The 19,370-nt window shown below is 45.1% G+C and overlaps 1 protein-coding gene across 2 annotated transcripts in view; it reads left to right on the top strand.

The window, feature by feature from the left end:
- The first annotated feature begins 4,630 nt into the window (after positions 1-4,630).
- The window catches only part of ACSL1 (acyl-CoA synthetase long chain family member 1), a 77,239-nt gene continuing 62,499 nt past the window's right edge, over positions 4,631-19,370 (top strand). The window contains exon 1 of one of the 2 annotated variants that reach the window (XM_045018021.1): positions 4,631-4,782. In XM_045018021.1, coding sequence (XP_044873956.1) covers positions 4,760-4,782 — 23 coding nt within the window. In that variant the 5' untranslated portion in view covers positions 4,631-4,759. The remainder of the gene's footprint in view (positions 4,783-19,370) is intronic. The other variant, XM_045018022.1, reaches the window with a different exon arrangement.

The raw sequence follows: 19,370 nt of genomic DNA, 5'->3' as shown, positions 1-19,370 counted from the left end.
AAGATGTTGGTAAAACGTCCCCTATGGTCCACCAGTGCTTGCAGCACCATTGAAAAGTAGCCCTTTCGGTTAATGTACTCGCTGGCCTGGTGGGCTGGTGCCAGGATAGGGAAGTGAGTCCCATCTATAGCCCCACCGCAGTTTGGGAATCCCATCGCGGCGAAGCCATCTATGATGTCCTGGACGTTTCCGAGAGTCACTTCCTTTGAGAGCAGTTGCTCAACGATTGCGTGGGCTACTTGCATCACAGCAACCCCCACGGTAGATTTGCCCACGCCAAAGTGGTTCGCTACTGACCGGTAGCTGTCTGGCGTTGCAAGTTTCCAGAGGGCTATGGCCACTCGCTTCTGCACACTCAGGGCTGCTCGCATCCGTGTGTCCTGGCGCTTCAGGGCAGGGGCCAGCAAGTCACAGAGTTCAAGGAAAGTGCCCTTACACATCCTGAAGTTTCGCAGCCACTGTGATTCATCCCAGACCTGCAGCACTATGCGGTCCCACCAGTCCGTGCTGGTTTCCCGGGCCCAGAATCGCCGTTCCACACCATGAACTTGACCCATTGCCACCATGATCTCCACGGCGCGGCGTACCCTGCTTTGTGAGAGGTCTGCGCCACTCTGTGAATTCCTGTCCTCACCGCGCTGCCGGAGCCTCCTCGCCCGATTTCTCAGCAGCTGACTGTGGAAGAGGTGGACGATAAGGTGCGAGGAGTTGACAACGGCCATAAGTGCAGCGATGATCGCAGCAGGCTCCATGCTCGCAGTGCTGTGGCGTACGCGCTGTAACTGACAAGAGAAGGGCGCGAACAGATTTCCCGCCGGCGCTTTCAGGGAGAGAGGGCGGGAGTGACGGTTCAATAATGACAGTTACCCAAAACCACCCTCGGCACATTTTTTCCCCCAGCAGGCATTGGGGGCTCTACCCAGCATTCCAATGGGCAGCGGGGAGTGCGGGAACTGTGGGATAGCTTCCCACAGTGCACCGCTTCCAAAGTCGACACTGGCCCCGTGAATGTGGACTCAGAAATTCGAATTAGTGTATTTAGTATGGATACACAAATTCGACTTCATAAGGTCGAATCCACAAATTCGAACTAAGTTGATTCGAAATAGTCTTGTAGTGTAGACAAGGCCTTAGATAGAAAAACAACCAATGTCTTAAAGTTGACTGTGCATTTTCCCTGCATTCAACAACAAAGAAGGAGCCTCTGTTAGAACACACAGAATAGAAGCTGGTTGTTTTCTAATGCCTGCTTCAAAAACCATGGTAGTACCATGCTAGGAGTTCTCACTGCTGTTAACATGCCTGCTGACTATTCAGATTGAGTTGGCTCCAGAGAGCAATGCTGCTTCTAGCAGAGATGACCTACCTTCCCAATTCCACCTGCTGCATACATTTTCTCTCAGGGCCCATTCTAGTGCCAAGTGAAGTCAATAGAAGCTGTTCCATTGACTTCAATTGGCATTTGAGCAGACTCAGAGGAGAGGAAGGATATTACAGAGCTGGGCATCAATATGCACATGTAATTAGCTAGGATAATCTTGTGGTTAAGACATAAGACTGGGATTCAGGCAATTTATGTTCAATTCCGGGCTCTGTCACAAACTTTCTGTATGCCCTGAAATAAGTCATTTATTTAATCTTTGTGTTGTAGTTCCTGCTCTGTAAAACAGGGATAATAATACTTGCCTACCTCACAGAGGTTTGTGAGGATAGGTTTACTGAAGTCTGTGAGTGGCTCAGATACTAAAGGTGTTGGAAGTTTCATTTGCAAAGAGTGAAGCTGAATGCAGGTTAAGCTGAACAAGTGGAACTTTATTAAGCCCCGTGCACTGATTTGTCCATGTGGCGGAGTTGGTTCCAGCCTAACACCCACACCCCTAACTTCATTTTCTTGGGCTATTTCTACACTGGCAATTGAACGACAAAACGTTTGTCTTTCAGAGGTGTTGAAACACCCCTCCCCCCCAAAAAGACAAAAGTTTTGGCAACAACAAGCGCCAGTTTGAACAGCGTGTTGTCGGCAGGAGCACTCTTCTGCCGACAATGCAAACGCTGCTCATTGGGGGTGGAAGTTTTTAGTCAGCAGGAGATCCGACAACTGCTGCGCTACACTGCCTGACTTTTAGCGGCACAGCTGTAGCAACACAGCCGTGCCGCTAAAAGCTGTGTAGTGCAGACATAGCCTGGTGTGGTGTCCTGTCAATAACAGTCCCTCCAAGGAACATGGAGCCTCCAACTCAAGCTCTGGATATACTGCTCAGGATATACTGGGGGCCACATGTCTAGATAGAAAAGTTGCAATCTTCACATCCTTTGATTTAGTTACTGGTGTTAACTCTTTGATGAGAGGGTGAGGGTGAGGGGACTCTCTCAAGACCTTTACATGAAAAGAATAGGGATATCTGTTTCAATACCCAGCAAACCTAACAATGGATGCAGAAAGGTCACTACTGGCAAATATTGCTAGTTGTTCCATGGCACCACAGTTTTTCAAGTGAACACCACAAGAAGCCATAGTTATGGAAGGACATTAAGTAGAAATGAAGTTATAGTAAGGTCTAAATTAAACTAGAAAAAACAAGGAAATCTGGAGTTGTCTGCCATCGTGCCCTCTGGATCACTCTGTTGTGCTCAATATTGCAAGGGTCACAGAATGGCATATGCTCTTACATCTCAAGGACTTGATTCTCCTCTCACTTATGTTGGTGTATGTCAAGGATAACTCCACTGAAGTAAATGTTACAAAATAAAAAACTTACTCAACTTGTGAGATTATTCAGGGCCCATTATGTCTAGAAATGGCTATGTACATTGGGCTCACTTTAAAGGTGAAATACGGACACCATTGAAGTAAATAGCAACATACCCATTGACTTCAATGGAGTCAGGATTTCCACCTAAGAATCCAAGGCAGACTGAAGTTATGTCTGCACAGCAGCTGGGAGGCGTCATTCCCAGCTCAGGCTGAGATACCTGCACTAGGTCTGTTCAAGCTAACGTGCTAAAAATAGGAGCATGGCCATGGTGGCACAAGCGGTGTCTCAAGCTAGTTGCCTGAGTGCAATCCTGCCCAACCCCCTGACTATGTACTCAGGTGACTAGTCCAGGCCACTACAGCCATGCTGCTATTTTTAGTATGCTAGCTCAAGCAGACCTAGTGTGGGTATGTCTGCCCAAGCTTGGAATCACACCTTGCAGCTGCTGAATAGACATACAACTTTGAGTCTGGGGTTCATTTCTGAAAACCTTAAAAAATGAACATCTGACAGGGATAATATTTATGTCTAGCGCAATTTCATTCTTTGCTCTTTTTGATCAAAATCTGTGGGTAAAAGCCCTCCTGACATATTAAAACACTTTTGAAGGGCTGGGGGATGGTTGGGGATATTGGTTATGGAATATGGAGGTATCTATCTCATTACTCATCTTCTCTGTGTCACTGGTTTGAAGTCAGTACATTAGGTCAGTATATTATTATTATTTAGTACTTACTGAGCCCAAAGTTCTGTGCGTGACACTGTGTAAACACATAAAAGAACACAGTCACTGTCAACAGGAACTTGTAACCTGGCTCACGCACACAGAACAGTTTGGTCACACATGATACATCAGTTGATGGTACAAAGAAAGACAGGCAGTGAAAGAATCTGGCAGTAATCATCTGGGTTGAATGTCATTACTATCTGCAGAATTTCATCACGAGTCTCAGGATATTTGGTGTTTTGCTTAAAGCACCAGTCTTTGGAGGCATGTGATTAGGTGAGAGTCTCAGCTTTCACTTTTTTAAAAAAAGTAAGTTTCTAGCAATCATGGCGGAGAAAAGCTTGAAAATGTGACCCACGTGTCCCCTAAAGGCTCAAACAGAAACCAAATAGAAAAAGCCCCACATTTATTGTTTACAGAAATTTCATTATATTTGAGTGAGCATCATGATTTTTGAATGCTTGGGGTTCCCAGTACAACATCTGACAGCCAATTTACTGTATCAGCTTACATATAATGAGATGAAGCCCATAATTTCACCCAGGGCCAGTGCTACCATTAAGGCGAACTAGGCGGTTGCCTAGGGCGCCAAGATTTGAGGGCACTAAAAAGTGGTGCCCCCAATTTTTTTTTACAGCGTTCCTCCCCGAGTGCGCTGTCGCTGCTCCACTTCTCTTGCCTCCCAGGCTTGCAGCGCCAACCAGCTGTTTGGCGCAGCAAGCCTGGGAGGGGAGGAGAATTAGAGTGGGGGCAGTGTGCTTGGGGAGGAGGCGGAGCAGAGGTAAGCTGGGGTGAGGAGGTGCCGCACGGCTACCCGGGAGGGGAGCTGCCGCGGGTGGGAGGGTGCCTCAGGGCAGAGTGGGATGTGGGGAGCTGCCGCAGGGCTGGGGTGCTCAAGGTGGAAGTTTCGCCTAGGGTGCAAAACTTCCTTGTACCGGCCCTGATCTCACCCCAGGCCGAGAGGACAAGTGCCATAGTTGCAAACACTCCCAATTTTCTTAGCACAGTCCTTGGTTTCTACCTTGTCTCCCTCTCCATGATCCCGTTTGGTTCGTGCCATGGTGACTGGGAAATATTGGCTGAAGATCTCTCCTCCTGTTCCTAGGTGTCACTATCCCTGTCGGAGCCTCCAGAGGTTGCCTGTCCTTCTCCTCCTGCTCTTCTTCCCTGCCCACCCTTCTGGTTTGCCAGGAAGGAAGGAAGGCCTGACTAAGTGGTGGTTGCCTACCGATGCCCCTGCCTGTGCCTGGGACAGCAGTGACAGCCCCTCAGCAAGATGGAGAACCAGGACACTGGCAGGTGCGGGAAGGGAGCCAGAGGGATCCTTGTGGGGGCAAGAGGAAATGCAGCCTATGGGGGTTGGAAGCATTACAGAGGAGCAGGAGGGGCAGACCACAAGGGGGGAGGAAGGGGGATCCCCATGGGGATGAGGAAAAGGAGACACCCCAGGGGCGAATAGAGGCAACTAAGGGAAAACGGATGGGGACCCAACAAGGAGAAGCCACGGAAGGGGGTGGGGTGGGGTGGGGTGGGGGGGGAGGGAGAGAGGACCCCTGAAGACACTGTAAGAAGGTGTATACCTACTTGCTTCCTCTCAACCACACTGGAGTGGAGAAAACCATCTTGTTTTCCTGTAAGGCCACCTGCGCTAGCTGGGAACCAGAACCTATTTAGGGAAAGGGTGTCTTTGTGGGTGAGAGTCACAGAGCTGGGCAGGAGTCTCCCTGTAATCCAGACTTCAGGCTGTTTACCCAGATTTCAGACCTGTCAGGAATTTCCTTCTGGGGGAGTGCTCATAAAGCAGATCACAATGTCCTTAGAGTTATTCACTTTTGAAATATCCTTGCCATTTTTGGGGACAGTGTAAATGATATTACTGCATGGATTGATTGTGAACAGTTTATTGTATTTGATGTCGGATTCGCTATATTTGAAATTTGATGTGTGTTGCTCAACTGTGATTTATTTTTGTTTTGTTCCTTGCTTGGATGAGTGTACTTGTTATAACCAGGGAGGGCCTAAAGAAGCCACTGGAAATGGGAATCTATCAGGGAGAGAGAGAGAGCAATTTAAGCAGTGATAGCAAATAATCAGAGGTTTTAATGTTGACCTTGCCTACCTACACGGAGGTAAAATGTCTTCTTTAGGATTTTACTGCAAGATTGCTAACATGCCTTAGTTATCTTGCTGTAAAAACACTCCTTTTATGGCAGTGAAAACATAGCTGAAAGCTGGGCACCCAAAATCAGTTGCTGCTTTTGAAATATTGACTTCATTATCTGGATGCAGAGTCTAAATGTAATTTTCTCTCATTTCATTCACACAAAGCAATGGTGAGTGAATGCATGCATGGATGTAACTACGAAAGGTACGGTGAGATCCTGGTCTGGCTTCATGGGTGTAGACAACAAGAGGATGTGTGGGGGAGGCTAACTCCCCATCCCCCAAAAATAAGGCATTATATTAATAAAGAATGGAAACATTGAGTTTAGAACAGAAGGTCATTTATCTTATTTCATTAGAAGCAGACCAATTTAGCTATTATTTTTTAACTCTCACCCCCTCCTCAAATAAAAAAAGTTTCTCTGACCTTGGGCTTAATTGCTTTTGTATCATGGCTGTGGCTAAGGGTTTTGAAGTCATCTCCCCCTGCTATGTGTAGCAGTGTCCCATCCCATATATAATATACTAAGTGTATTTACTGGTGTGATTTTTTTTCAGTTATTACTGCTGCTGTTGATTCAAAATAAGCGTATTTGCATATGCAGTCCTTGTTGCAAAGTGCACAGCCAGATGACTAGCTCATTTACTTGTTTAAAATTTACCTTTCATGAATATATGTGCACATGAGTTTGAAATTTGCTTTCATGAACATTTGTGTGAATAAAGATTGATTAGAGTGGAAATGCTTGTTGGAATTAAACATAGCCATAGCAAATTCATGTTTAAGCTTGAGTAAATATTGGCCAAAAATATTTTCCATTATTTCAACTAGTTCTATTTTATATACATTTTTTCACTATTAATAATAGGTCTTAGTGTGCTCTTTCTTCTTTTGTAATATTGAAACCTTATGACAAACCATCATCATGTATTTATGGAACATCATGAAGGACTGTAGTGTATGGGGAAGAAAATATAGGATTTAGTGGATTTCTTGATTTTGCCCTCTTTGTATCCTAAGAGAAAAGACAATCAGAGAACTGCCACAGTTTTGAGGCTCCAGTAATTGTGTTCCACATAAAACCAACATAAAATTCACCTGAATGCATATACGGCCCTCATAAAACATCACATTAGGAACATTGTCCTTGGAAAATACACAGATGTCCATATGATGAAAACAGCCATCCTAACTGACAGTACTTGCCTTGGCACCCTTTTGGTAGTGTCAGCTAAAAGGCCACTCATTGAAAGGGCATGGAGAGCCTCTCAGGCTTGCAAGTAGTCCCTCTGGGCCAATCTGGAAGCACGTTGGTGTACAGGGTAAGGACGCTTGTACTGTTGCTGATTGAGTTGTACCTTTCTTTGTTAAAAGAGGACTTCAGTTGCAAGGACTGTCAGTCTAGCTGCACAGAGGTGGGCAAACTACGGCCCAAGGGCCACATCCAGCCCACGGGACCATCCTGCCCGGCCCTTGAGCTCCCAGCCAGGAAGGCTAGCCCCTGGCTCCTCCTCTGCTATCCCCCGTCCCCGCAGCCTCAGCTTACCGTCCTGCCAGCGCTCTGGGCAGCGGGGCTGTGAGCTCCTGCCGAGCAGTGCGGAGGCGTGGCTGGCTCTGGCCAGGTGGCACGGCTGCCAGTCCTGGTGCTCTGAGCAGCATGGTAAGTCGGGGGAGGGGGGATTGGATAAGGGGCAGGGGGTCCCAGGGGGCCTGTCAGGGCATGGAGCTGTGGATAGGGGTCGGGGCAGTCAAGGGACAAGGAGCAGGGGAGGTTGGATGGGGATGGGGTCCCAGGGGGATGGTTAGGGGGTGGGGGGCCCAGGAGGGGGCAGTCAGGAGACAAGGAGCAGGGAGTGTTGGATGGGTCATGGGTTCTGAGGGGGGCAGTCAGGGGGAAGGAAGTGGGAGGGGGTGGATAGGGGGCAGGGGCCAGGCTGTTTAGGGAGGCACTGTCTTCCCTACCCGGCCCTCCATACAGTTTTGGAACCCCAATGTGGCCCTCAGGCCAAAGAGTTTGCCCACCCCTGGCTGAAGCCAACCAGCACAAAGAACTTCAGACCAGAAAAGTAAAAAGCTCCACCACTTTAAGATCCCTTTTCAATAATAAAATATCTGTCAGGCCCAAAACAATGTACAGTGCTACACAGAGGCAGCACAGTGATAATGTTATGCACTGATTTTTAGGAATATGCACAATAGTAAAAATCAAATTACAGAATATTAAACAAACAGCTGAAGTTACCAGAGCCATTGCTACTACCACTTAGGCAAAATTTTCTGCTGGTTAGAGCAGAGACCTCCTGAGTTCTTTTCCTGGCTCTCCTACTGTCCACAGATTGACTGTGCATTGTGTGAAAAAGTACTTCCTTTTGTTTGTTTTAAACTTGTTGCCTATTAATTTCATTGGGTGACCCCTAGTTCTTGAATTATGTGAAGGAGTAAATAGCACTTCCTTATTCGTTTTCTCTACACCAATCAAGATTTGATAGACCTCTATCATATCCCCCCTTAGTCATCTCTTTTCCAAGCTGAAAAGTCCCTGTCTTATTAATCTCTTCTCAAACAAAAACTGTTCCATACATTTTTTTTTGCCCTTCTCTGTACCTTTTCCAATTCCAATATATCTTTTTTAAGATGGGGTGACCAGATCTGCACATAGAATTCAAGCTGTGGGCATACCATGAATTTATATCGAAACATTATGATATTTTCCCTCTTCTTATCTATCCCTTTCCTAATGATTCCCAGAATTCTGTCAGTTTTTTTCATTGCCACTGTGCACTGAGCAGAGGTTTTCAGAGAACTATCCACAATGACTCCAAGATCTCTTTCTTGAGTGGTAATAGCTAATTTAGACTTTATCATTTTGTATGTATAGGAGCCAGCCACGCTGCCGCGCAGTCTAGAGCATCGGGGCAAGCCAGTGCACGCACTGCCTGGCAGGAGCGTGCAGCCCCGCTGCCCAGAGCACTGGTGGCATGGTGAGATGAGGCTGCGGGTCAGGGGGGACAGCAGGGGAGGTGGCTTGGTAGACAAGATAATGTCATGCAGATTCCTCGTGGGGCAGGTTGGTGGGACAATATGCACAGTTTATTTGTCCCTATAGCCCTGCTTCTCTCACCATGCCTGGGTTCACGATCCCCAGCATCCAGTGACAGGGAGTCCAGGTCACTCAGGTGGCTGTCCTCCCAATTCCATGTAGGCAGGTGGAGATATGCTTATGGTGGGTGCTGACCGTTTACAGTTTCTAGGGACACAATCATGGCCAAAACATTTATTTTCTACTTCCTAATACTACTTTACCAAAGAGAGACTCACACACCATGTTTCCTGTTACTGTTCAGGAATACCATCAGGGACTTCCTCATACCTTGTTGAATAGGTAGTTTTTATTCATGGAAGCAAGATAATATATTTTTTTTATATTGTGCTGTGTGATTCAGTAGGATGAATGGGTGGTAAATGAAGTATGCGGAAAGGGCGTTAGCTATATAGTCTGTTAATCCTTGCATTTGTTCTGTCTCTTCAAGGAAGATGTGCAGCATGATTATTTTGGAATTTCTTACTTGGGTGTGTATTAATCATATTTATCCAAAGCCCACTAAAGACTCTAAGAGCTTGTCTTCACTGCAAAACCAACTTGACTTATAACACGAGTGTTGCCCTTGACTCCTGACCACACACAAAACCCCTTGAGTTACCCTGAATGTGTGTGTGTGTGGGTAATAGGCTAAAACTTGAGTGAACACAGCTCAGCATCTGCAGTGCAGATACAAGCTAGCCCCACTTGAGTACTGTTAGTCCTGCAATGCCTTCCCATAATTCCCCTCATGTGCCTAAAAAGGCAGTCAAGTTCTCCCATAATGCATTGGGAAAGAATTCAGAGAACAACTATGCTTACTGCAGCACAAAGCACTAGGGGATGTGGCCCTAGAAGTCTTAGTGCCGTGCAGCATGTCCATGCATGCAACAACTCAGGTGTCGTTTCACAGCGTGGCCACTCTCAGTCAAGACAGGCTAACTCAAGAGAACTAAGTCAAGTGTAGATAATTCAAGTTTACTGCAGTGAAGACATGCACTTTGTCTCCAGGCAAACTCATACTTCAGGAAGAAAGGTTGGTCTGAAAATTACTATGGTGACAAGTCTGGTATAAATTAATAGGTAGGTAGATATAATTTTAATGTTTTTACATTTAGTTGGTGCTTTTGGTTCAGTTTTGGAGTTTTTCTGTCTCTTTGTAGATATGTGTCACCATTTGAATGAAGCTTCTGATAATCTGCAAGGCCTACCACCCATTCACTTTCAGAGAAAGAGACTCCCAGGTCTTTCTCCCAGATATTTGGCAAACCTCTTTGGTTTATGAATTTAGCCATATGTTTGATCATCTGCAAAAGAAATATAGAGCCACATTTTCAAAATCTGTCTTCCATTTCTCTGAATGAACACTTGTACACATGTGCTTTCAGCATTATTGTTTGTGTGCAGGTGACAGTCCATCATTCTAAATTGCAAATGATGGATTGTGTGTATAAATTATATTTGCATGTACACAAATGGAGGCTTGGTTGAGGCTTCTCTGAAACATATTTGGTCCCAAACATTTAACAGATCTATGCCTTTTCAGGTCATTTATTAAGGCATGATCAAAAGCACACTGAAGTCAATTTGAAAAGGCTCCAAATGACTTCAGTGGGCTTTGTATCAGGCTCAGATTGAGCTCTTTTCAAGACCCAGTTCAATCTTTTGTATGGGCTAACATTAAACTGAAGGCATCTAAAAGAATCCTTACAGTATGTGTAATGCAGTGATTAGCTGGCAGGTCTTGGAAGGACTAACATATGTTCAAAGGCTATAAGACCAACATTATCCAAATGCCAACATTCCATCAGCAGCAGAGTTGGGTCTTTGCACATTGTTGGAAACAAAGGGTTTCTAAACAGTTGCCATGCAAGCAACAGTACAATGCGCCCTGCTTCTGGGCCTGAGACTGTGCTGCTCGTGCACAAACTCTAATTGAAGTAGTCAATGGATTGGCCAAAATTTGGAGCCATACGGGTTGTTTTCATCAGGAGGAGAAACTGATGATAGAGTCTGGTATTTATTTGATGGAATCTCATTTGTTTACAAAGAACTTACTAAGTCCTGTTTCTCTGAACAAGAATCAAACAACATGAGTGAGTTTCTTTGCTCACTGCCCCAATCCCATTTTTGCCAGCAGTCAGTCCAAAAAGCTCTCTGTAGGCTTTTTACAGGGCCATGCTCCCAGTGTTTGTTCAGACTGTGTCTAGTGTTTCCTTGCTTCCTTCTCTCTCAGCTTCTCTGGTCTTCCGCTCTCTTTCACAGACATAAAAACCTGCAAAAACAATACCCAGAGAAACCCTTCTGCCCATATGTGCCTTTGATTTGTGTAGTGACATGCTTGTATTTTGGGTGGAAGCTGCTATTGTTTTAGCTACCTTGTTAAGAAAGGAGCTTAATGGCATCTTGCTATTATCTATAATGAGGGGTATCGGATGTGCCCCTGACTTTTAGTGAGGTTTAACTCAGCCCGTGTGACACTAGTGTATGAGGCACATTCAAGTAAACTGACCCAACATTATCATCATCATTTTGCTTTTAGCATACATTTTAAAAGCACCTTTATCACTGAGGGGGAGTGTTATGAAAGCCAAGAAATAACAATGAGTGTTGATTTTTCTTTTTATAACATACTTTTTCAATCACCAGGTCCTGCCAGGAATGTTTATTTTGCTTATAGTGTTCAATTGTTTTGCTGAGCTCATTAAATTTCACTGACAAAACCAACTGCAAAACTTCCTTGTTATGTTCACCATTTAGTTGGCTAGTTAATTTTTGAATTTGAAAAGGCACATTTGAAGTATTCAGTTGAAGTGATCAGTAATCTCCGTCCCCAGTAGTTGATTTCTGTTTCACTTGCAGTATTTGAGAAATATCTTTATTTAGTGAGTTTATGCTAAAGCTATGGTTACACTACAGCATAAGTCAACAAATTATGTTGCTCAAGGGTGTGAATTAGCCACCCCCTGAGTAACATAACTCAAGCTGATTTAAGCACTGGTGTGGACAGCACTATGTTGATGGGAGAGCTGCCATCACTCACGGGGGCTGGAATAGTTAAGGCGGCAGGAGAGCTCTCTCCCCTCGGCTTAGATCAGCTACATTAGAGAGTTTACAATGGCGCAGCTGCAAGCTCTCTAGTTTAGCCATGGTCTAAACCTCATAGGAGAAAGAAGAGGCATTCAGTAAACAGAAATAAGATACCTCAGTAGCTGCAAGTGAACTGGTTTTGCTCAATACAACTGTGAAACAAAATAGGAGGAACAACAGGGATTGCCTCAACATGTTTTCCCTATCAAAAAGCCTCTAATAGAGGGGTGGGTAAACTTTTTGGCCTGAGGGCTGCATCAGGTTTTGTAAATTGTATGGAGGGCTGGTTAGGGAAGGGGGTCATGGCCCAGCCCCCACCTCCTATCTGCCCCCTTGGGACTCCTGCCCCATCCACCCCCCCATCCCCCCGTTCCCTGATGGCCCCTCTGGGACCCCTGCCCCATCCACTCATCCCCACTCCCTGTCCCCTGATTGCCCCCAGACTCCCGCCGCCCAATCCAACCGCACCTCTCATTCCTGACGGCCCCCCTGGGACCTCTGCCCCATCCAAAAACCCCTTCTCCCTGTTCCCTGACTGCCCCCTGCCATCCCACCCAACCCCCCCTCCTTCCTGATTGCCCCCTGGGATCCCTGCCCCCATTCAACTCCATTTCCCCCCCAACCACCATCCACACCCCCACCCCCAGAACACCACCCCAAACTCCCCTGACCTCTATCTAACCCCCCCCGCTCCCTGCCCCCTTACAGCGCTGCCTAGAGCACCGGTGGCTGGTGGCGTTACAGAGCATTGCGCGGCGGTGGAGCAAGCGAGCTCAGGCTGCTGGGGAGGGGGGACAGCAGAGGAGAGGCCGGGGGCTAGCCTCCTGGGCCAGGAGCTCGGGGGCCAGACAGGATGGTCCCGCAGGCCGGATGTGCCCCTCGGGCTGTAGTTTGCCCACCCTGCTCTAGTATCTTCTGAAGATTAACACTCTTCCTGGATAGGGGTCCCATTTTTAAAAAATGTTTCATGGCTCCCATCAAGTTCCTGACTTTTCTTTCTAAGTTTACCTAATGAAAGTGATGGTACATGAGCCAGGCATAGTTTGGATTGGCGCTGTGCAAACCGTGGCACATAGCTCTGCCAGTATAGTTCACTTTTGCCCTCCAACCCCTGTACTGTGAAAAGCTGCCAATCATACCAACTTACATGTTGGTTTTGTGATGTGGCCAAACAGCTGTTAGCATTTAGAAATTCCCCAAATTCATTTTTGCTTTTACAGGTTTAAATTTTGGAATGTGCAGGGGTCTTAGTTCACCATTTCTCACCAGTTTTCCCCATTCAGCAAAATCTTGCTATGCATACAAACAGACAACAGTGTAAGATTTCTCATACATTTTCACTTGACAAATATATTGCAAGGAGTAGAACAATTGTATCATTATCAGGACTTGTAGCCCTCTCCCAAGGTTATAAAGTAGATTTTTACAAACACAGTTACAAATATTGCATTTGCAGATGCCCATCAAGAAAAAAAAATCCATAACTTAAATAACCAGGCTTCATCCATGGACCAATCCATTTAAGTGGTTTTTAAGACATCAAGTAAATGTTTTAACAGTAAGCAAGTGCTTCCTTACATAACACCCCCTTGTTTTTTTTCTCCCTCTGTGGATTCCCTCTAAATGCAAATAGAGGCAGATATTTTGAAACAAAGGAATAGACCAACCTGTCTATCAGGATGGATCTTCAGTTGGTAAAGGAGACAAACTTTTGAGCTCTTCTTCAAGTATTCTTCTTCTGGAAGAATTTCACTGGAAATCCACTTTGGGTAATCTGCTCATTGATATCCATATTATTGCTGGTCTCTACACCAGCAGACCAGTACCCAGGATCTCATTTCAGATCCTCCTATGTCTGCCCACTATAGCTGACCGTGGCATCTTATAGTGAGATGGGTTTCAAGAACTTCATGTCCCTTGCACATGGGCAGCATTAGTTAGTTTCAAGTCTGGAATATTCTTATGCATGCCTTCTTAGTTAAAGATTCCCAGCTCAAGCTAGCTCACAATGACCGAACTCCTTAGCTTCCCCTCTATGGGAGAATACAAAGAATGCTATGATCATATATTCTCCTTGCTGTATTTACAGCCAGGAAGAATCTCCTTCCTTCCTGTTTCCATCTATTTTATCTCCACCACATTATTTTAGTACAACAAAGCCAGCTATGTTCCTCTTCTCCTCAGTACCCAACTCCCTGATCAAGGCCAACTTCAGAGAGCAAATACGATCCATGGATTTAAGAAAGGGAATATTGAGTAGAAATAGGGTGGGCTATTACCACCGTTTAATGCATTAGTGACACTATTCTTGGAATTCTGTATCCAGTTCTGATGTCCATACTTTAAAAAAAGATGTTGTCAAACTGGAAGTGATGATTGATTTGAGATTTAAAAAACCTACTTTGTAGTGGGAGACTAAAAAAGCTCAATCTATTTAGTTTATCAAAGAGAAGGTTAAGAGTTGAATTAATAATGGCCGGTAAGTACCTATATGTGGAGAAGATTTCTGATACTAGAGGGCTCTTTAATTCAGCAGACAAAGTATAACAAGTTCTAATGGCTGGAAGATGAAATTAGATAAATTCAGACTAGGAATAAAGCGCAAATTTCTGTGATGGAGTAATTCTTTGTCACTTAAAGTCTTTACATTGAGACTGGATGTCTTTCAAAAAGATATGTTCTAGCTCAACCAGAAGTTATAGGCTTGATGCAGGAATCACTTGGTGAAATTCTGTATCCTGTGTTATACAGGAGGTAACACTAGATGAACCTAATGGTCCCTTCTGGCCATAAAATCTATAAATCTATGAACCACGTAACATGAAAGTCAGTGAAGTGACAAGGTAACATACAGAGGAGCAAGGGGCTATTTATTAAGCTATAGAAATAATTCCTAGGAAATATGTTTCAGCTCACCACACATCCTCATAATACAATTGTAAGCCTCAAGATAGATTTGTAGTCTCTACAATGAGAAGTCCTTCCAGCATCTTGTAAAAGATTACAGATATGTATGTAAGGAAAACATTTAAGATGAGCCTTAACCCTAAATCAGTCTCAGGTAAAAATCCTGACAACAACCATGAAACACAATGCACACAAGACAAGAAAAAACTAGACAGGCCATGGCAATCTACAATATACATACATAGTATGACTTCATAAAATTTAGGCTGAAGTTTCCCAAATTCAGTGGGCTGCTCAAGTATGCAGATAAAGCAATGCAAAGCTGTAACAATGATCTTGTAACAAAGGTCATTAAAGTAACTGGCTCGCTCACAGTTCCTCCAGCTATCACATACTTTCCATACTGCACCAGAATGCAGACAGAACATGCAATGTTTCGGATTGGGAATTGTCATGAAGTATGGTTCCTTCACAAAGTGTGACAGTAGGTAACTGACTATTCTCCTCCACAAAATTTGCATTTTCAAAGGATGATGCTAAATTATTTTACTCCCTCTCTCATTTGTAGCGAGGTCCACAAATCTTTTACATTGGATATCTGCTCTAGTAAACCTGGAGGCAGACCAAACCTGTCTATCAGTCACTGGCAGGAGAAGTAAGAGGTATTTCTCTGAGAAACTGCCAGTTTTTCATTTGCCTCATCATCTTCATGCTGGCAGACCAGCTTCTGCCTGCTGCAGAGCAAACTTAAAGAAGAAAAAAACTGGCTTAAAACAATCAGGCTGTCAAGGTCTGTCTTTATCGGCAGTGGGGAGAAAGGGAATCCCTTTGGTCACTGGGACTCTCTGTGCCCCCTGCTCACCCACACAGAGTGGTTTGGTGGAGAAGACTAAGAAGAGGGAAAGCCAGATGCTGCATCTCCTGCACCTCGCTGTGAATGGAGTGGCTGGTTTGCTGGGAATCTGTGTTTGTTCTTCTGCAGAGACCCAGGCCACCTCAAACGCTTGGGCAGGGCAGTGTTTCCTCCCACTTCCCTTCCAGAGCAAGACTGCTCCCAGGAAGCAACTGGCAGCACCTTAGCACCCATGGGCTGGCACAGGAGGCAGTCCTGAGAGCAGTGGCTCCCCCATGCAGGGGTGTATGGGGTGAAGCACAGTATCAAAAAGCCTGGGAAGCTTCCTGCCCAGCTGCTAATGCCTGTGCTTACAGCACCAACTGTTGACTGCAGAACAGCTCCCCAGTCACTCTTCTGCAGCTGCTGCAGTGACAGGGAGCTATGGACAGGGGCCTAGGGTAAACTGAGGGGAGTCTGGTAAGGACCTTTGTGCACAACCTCTCCCTCCATTACACAGCACTCCTCCCTCCCCCCACCCAACTAGTCTACTCCCTGAGCCACTGATTGCCAGCAGTATCAGCTAAGTGCTGTTTCCCAGTGCGGCAAGTGGGCTAAAGACTCCTGTTGAACCTCCTGGGTTGGAGCCTTGGTGCTCCTGGGATGGGGTCAGCCTGTGCCCAGGCCACATCCAGGAATCTTCCTTGAACAAACTGTGGGAGCCTGGAAAGCCCACTTCAGACCCAGTCCAGCACAAGCTCCAGTATGACACCCTGCCCCCCTTTCTCAGGGTGAGAAAGCTGCTTGAAAGAGTAATCACAAAGTTCCCCTCACCTCCCCAGAGGACTCTCAGTCTGAACTTTCTCTTCCCATCTGAGGAGGAGGAGGAGGAGGAGGGTCAATGAAGAGTTAAGAAACGGACATTAAGACCCCTGTGACACCCCAATAAAAAGCCCTAAGGAAACAAAAAGAGCCCTCTCTGCTCCCATTTATCTTTTTGAAGAGTGATTCAGGGGAGTCCTCTAGGAGGTGCTCTCAGAGGAACAGAGGGAAATTGTTTCCCTCCAGCCACAGAAATCTGCAGATTGCAGCTGGGCAGGTATTCCTCAGTGCATGGTTCCTGACTCACCCTCATAGTGTGCATATGGGAGATAATCCTTAGTGCCAGGTTCCCCCTCATGAAGTACAACATGACAACATCCTGGGGTACAACATGTAGAATTAAGTGTTGCTCCTTGAGGAACAGGAAGAGTTTGGCTCTGCAGACAGCCATCCTAGATCTCCTATAAATGAGAGCAATGCGGAGGAAATGAGGTCGATATTCCATGTTGTTCCTAGTTCCTCCTGCCCCCAGGTCCCCAAAAAAGCCTTAAGGCTACAGAGCAGTTCTCTACTTCAAGTATTACAACAGATCCATGAAGAAATCAAAATTCAAGATGGAGACCTTAACATCCTCACTAGCTGCCATCATCAAAGGGGACTGTATGACTTCAGTAGATTTGAAGGATGCCTCTTTCTAGATCCTAATATGACAGTCTCACAAATGCTTCCTGTGCTTTGTTCTTGAAACACAACACTACCAGTGCAGGTCCTTACCCTTTGGTTTAGCACCCGCACCACAAGTACAGATACTACTAATAGCTGCTTTCAGACAGGAAGGGTCCACGTCTACCATTTCCTGTGTAATCTCCTTATCGAGCCTCATCCAGGGTCAAAATCATAGATGGTACCACTCAGGTGATAAGGATGCTGCCAAGCTATTGTTTTGTGACTAAGTCAGTTAACACCATCTCAGCAGATTCACCATCTCAGAGTGGAGATGGGCACTGTCCTCTACAAAGGTTTTTTTTGCAGGAAAACCAGGAGAAGCTGAGGAATCTTATTCAAACAGTCTGCCTCTCAAGGGAAGTACCCATTATTCACTTGTGTCAATTCTGGGGTCAGTGTCCTCTTGTGTGAGCCTGTGCTTGCATGAGATTGCTACAGAGCTTCCCCTTGTCTCTCCAGGAGGATTCTCAAGTCATTCAGATGGTGGATGAGTCCAAGGAGATTCAAGTCAGGCTTTCCAACAGGTGAACCAGTCAGGACAGTTATCACCACAGATGCAAGCGTGGAGATATGGATGTCCATGTGGGATTGAATACTGTCCAAGAGATCTGATCCAAACAAGGTGAACAAGCACAGCATAACCTGGAGAGTGGTCAGGGCAATCCAATATGGTCTTAAGGCTCTTCTCCCACATATAGACTCTCCTTGTGTGCTGATCATGCCAGACAAATCCTCAGTCGGGTCATATGTGAATACACAAAGGGGAACAATATCTATAGTTCCTCAAGGAGAAGCTCGCCTCCTGATGACTTGGGCAGCAGAAAATGTGCAATTAAACTCACTCCACATCCAAGGAAAAATGAAAGTTACAATCGACTGGCTCAGCAGGCAAAAATTAGATCATCCAGAATGGGAATCTACACTGCGATGTTTTACATCTCCTGATAAAGGAATTCAGTCTCCTAATGATAGATCTGTTTGTTTTCCACCTGAATCACAGAGTTTCAATGTTCACTTACCAGTGGGATCAGAAGGCTTAGGCAGGGCTCCTCTACATCTCTCCCACATCAACTAAACCAGCTATGAATCCAAGTCTCTAGGCTGATCTATTTACATAGTAACAGACTCCAAACCGATTCCTTGCCATGTTAATCTGAAGTGCATGATCATCACAACCATATTTAATGATGTAGTTCAACAGCTACATGTCATCAGTATGTTGATGCTGTATAAGTAATAGTTAACAGTATCTTTATCAGTTCCTCTCTATAACTTGTCCCTTATGATATTGTGAGGTTTGTATTGTGACTTGGCATCAGTATGACAGATTACAATGCTTAAAATGCCATAACTGCATACAAATGTTATCACATTGTGATTCTTTATTGCACGATGATGAAGTTTTGCAGGCTGTGAAAGTGAATTTGGAATCCATTAATATCCTGTAACCACGGGCATATGTTTATCCTCAGGAAGTCTGGATAATACAAGAAAATCCACCATGGATGGCAAGAAACAAATATAGATGTCTGATAAACTTATAATCTTTACCTCAATTTCTTTATCTGTGAGATGCTGAGTGTCTCCTGTGTGGCTGATCTCTCTCAGCTCCCAGAGGACACTTTGAGTACTTTGTAAAACCAGGCCTTTATTTTCCAACCACTCTGACTAAAGATGTGGATGAAATAATGGTGGATTTTCACAGCAGTCTTACAATCGCACTGCCAGGGAACAATTTATGTACTAATTCCTTGATGCTTGTTTGTAAAATCTAACAATGGAGAAAAATGCACATGACATTGGTCACTAGGGTTTCAGTCTTTAATCCCATGTTTAACCTTCTGAACAGCCACTACCACATTTCTCTTCTTTCTGTGCAAATTTGACTGGATTTACAAAAATTCCTTTCTGCTCATTCAAGTTTGGCCTGCTTCTGTATTTTTGGTATTATTTTCCCAGACATCTTCCTTTCCTAATATAAATATTACTCTGTTTACTATACTAATGTAACATAGATTATACTGACCTAAAAGTGTCTATAAAGTTATAGAGGTGAGAGGGAAAGTGAATCCCTGTTTGGGGGAAGTAGGGCGCGGTGAGTCATAGAAACAGACCTCCCCAGCTATGGTCCAGTTCGGAGCTGTGAAACTGTGAACTCAGATTTGGGGATATGATGTGTACTTGGGCAGAGGAGAAGAAACCTCAGAGAGAGTTATGTATCTGGACTGATGACGAGTGACACTGGTTTGTTCCTTTTAGATCGCTTC

This window comes from Mauremys mutica, chromosome 5 (genome assembly GCF_020497125.1).
Source record: "Mauremys mutica isolate MM-2020 ecotype Southern chromosome 5, ASM2049712v1, whole genome shotgun sequence".
NCBI lineage: Eukaryota > Metazoa > Chordata > Testudines > Geoemydidae > Mauremys > Mauremys mutica.
This window is presented reverse-complemented; position numbering and strand designations above follow the sequence as displayed.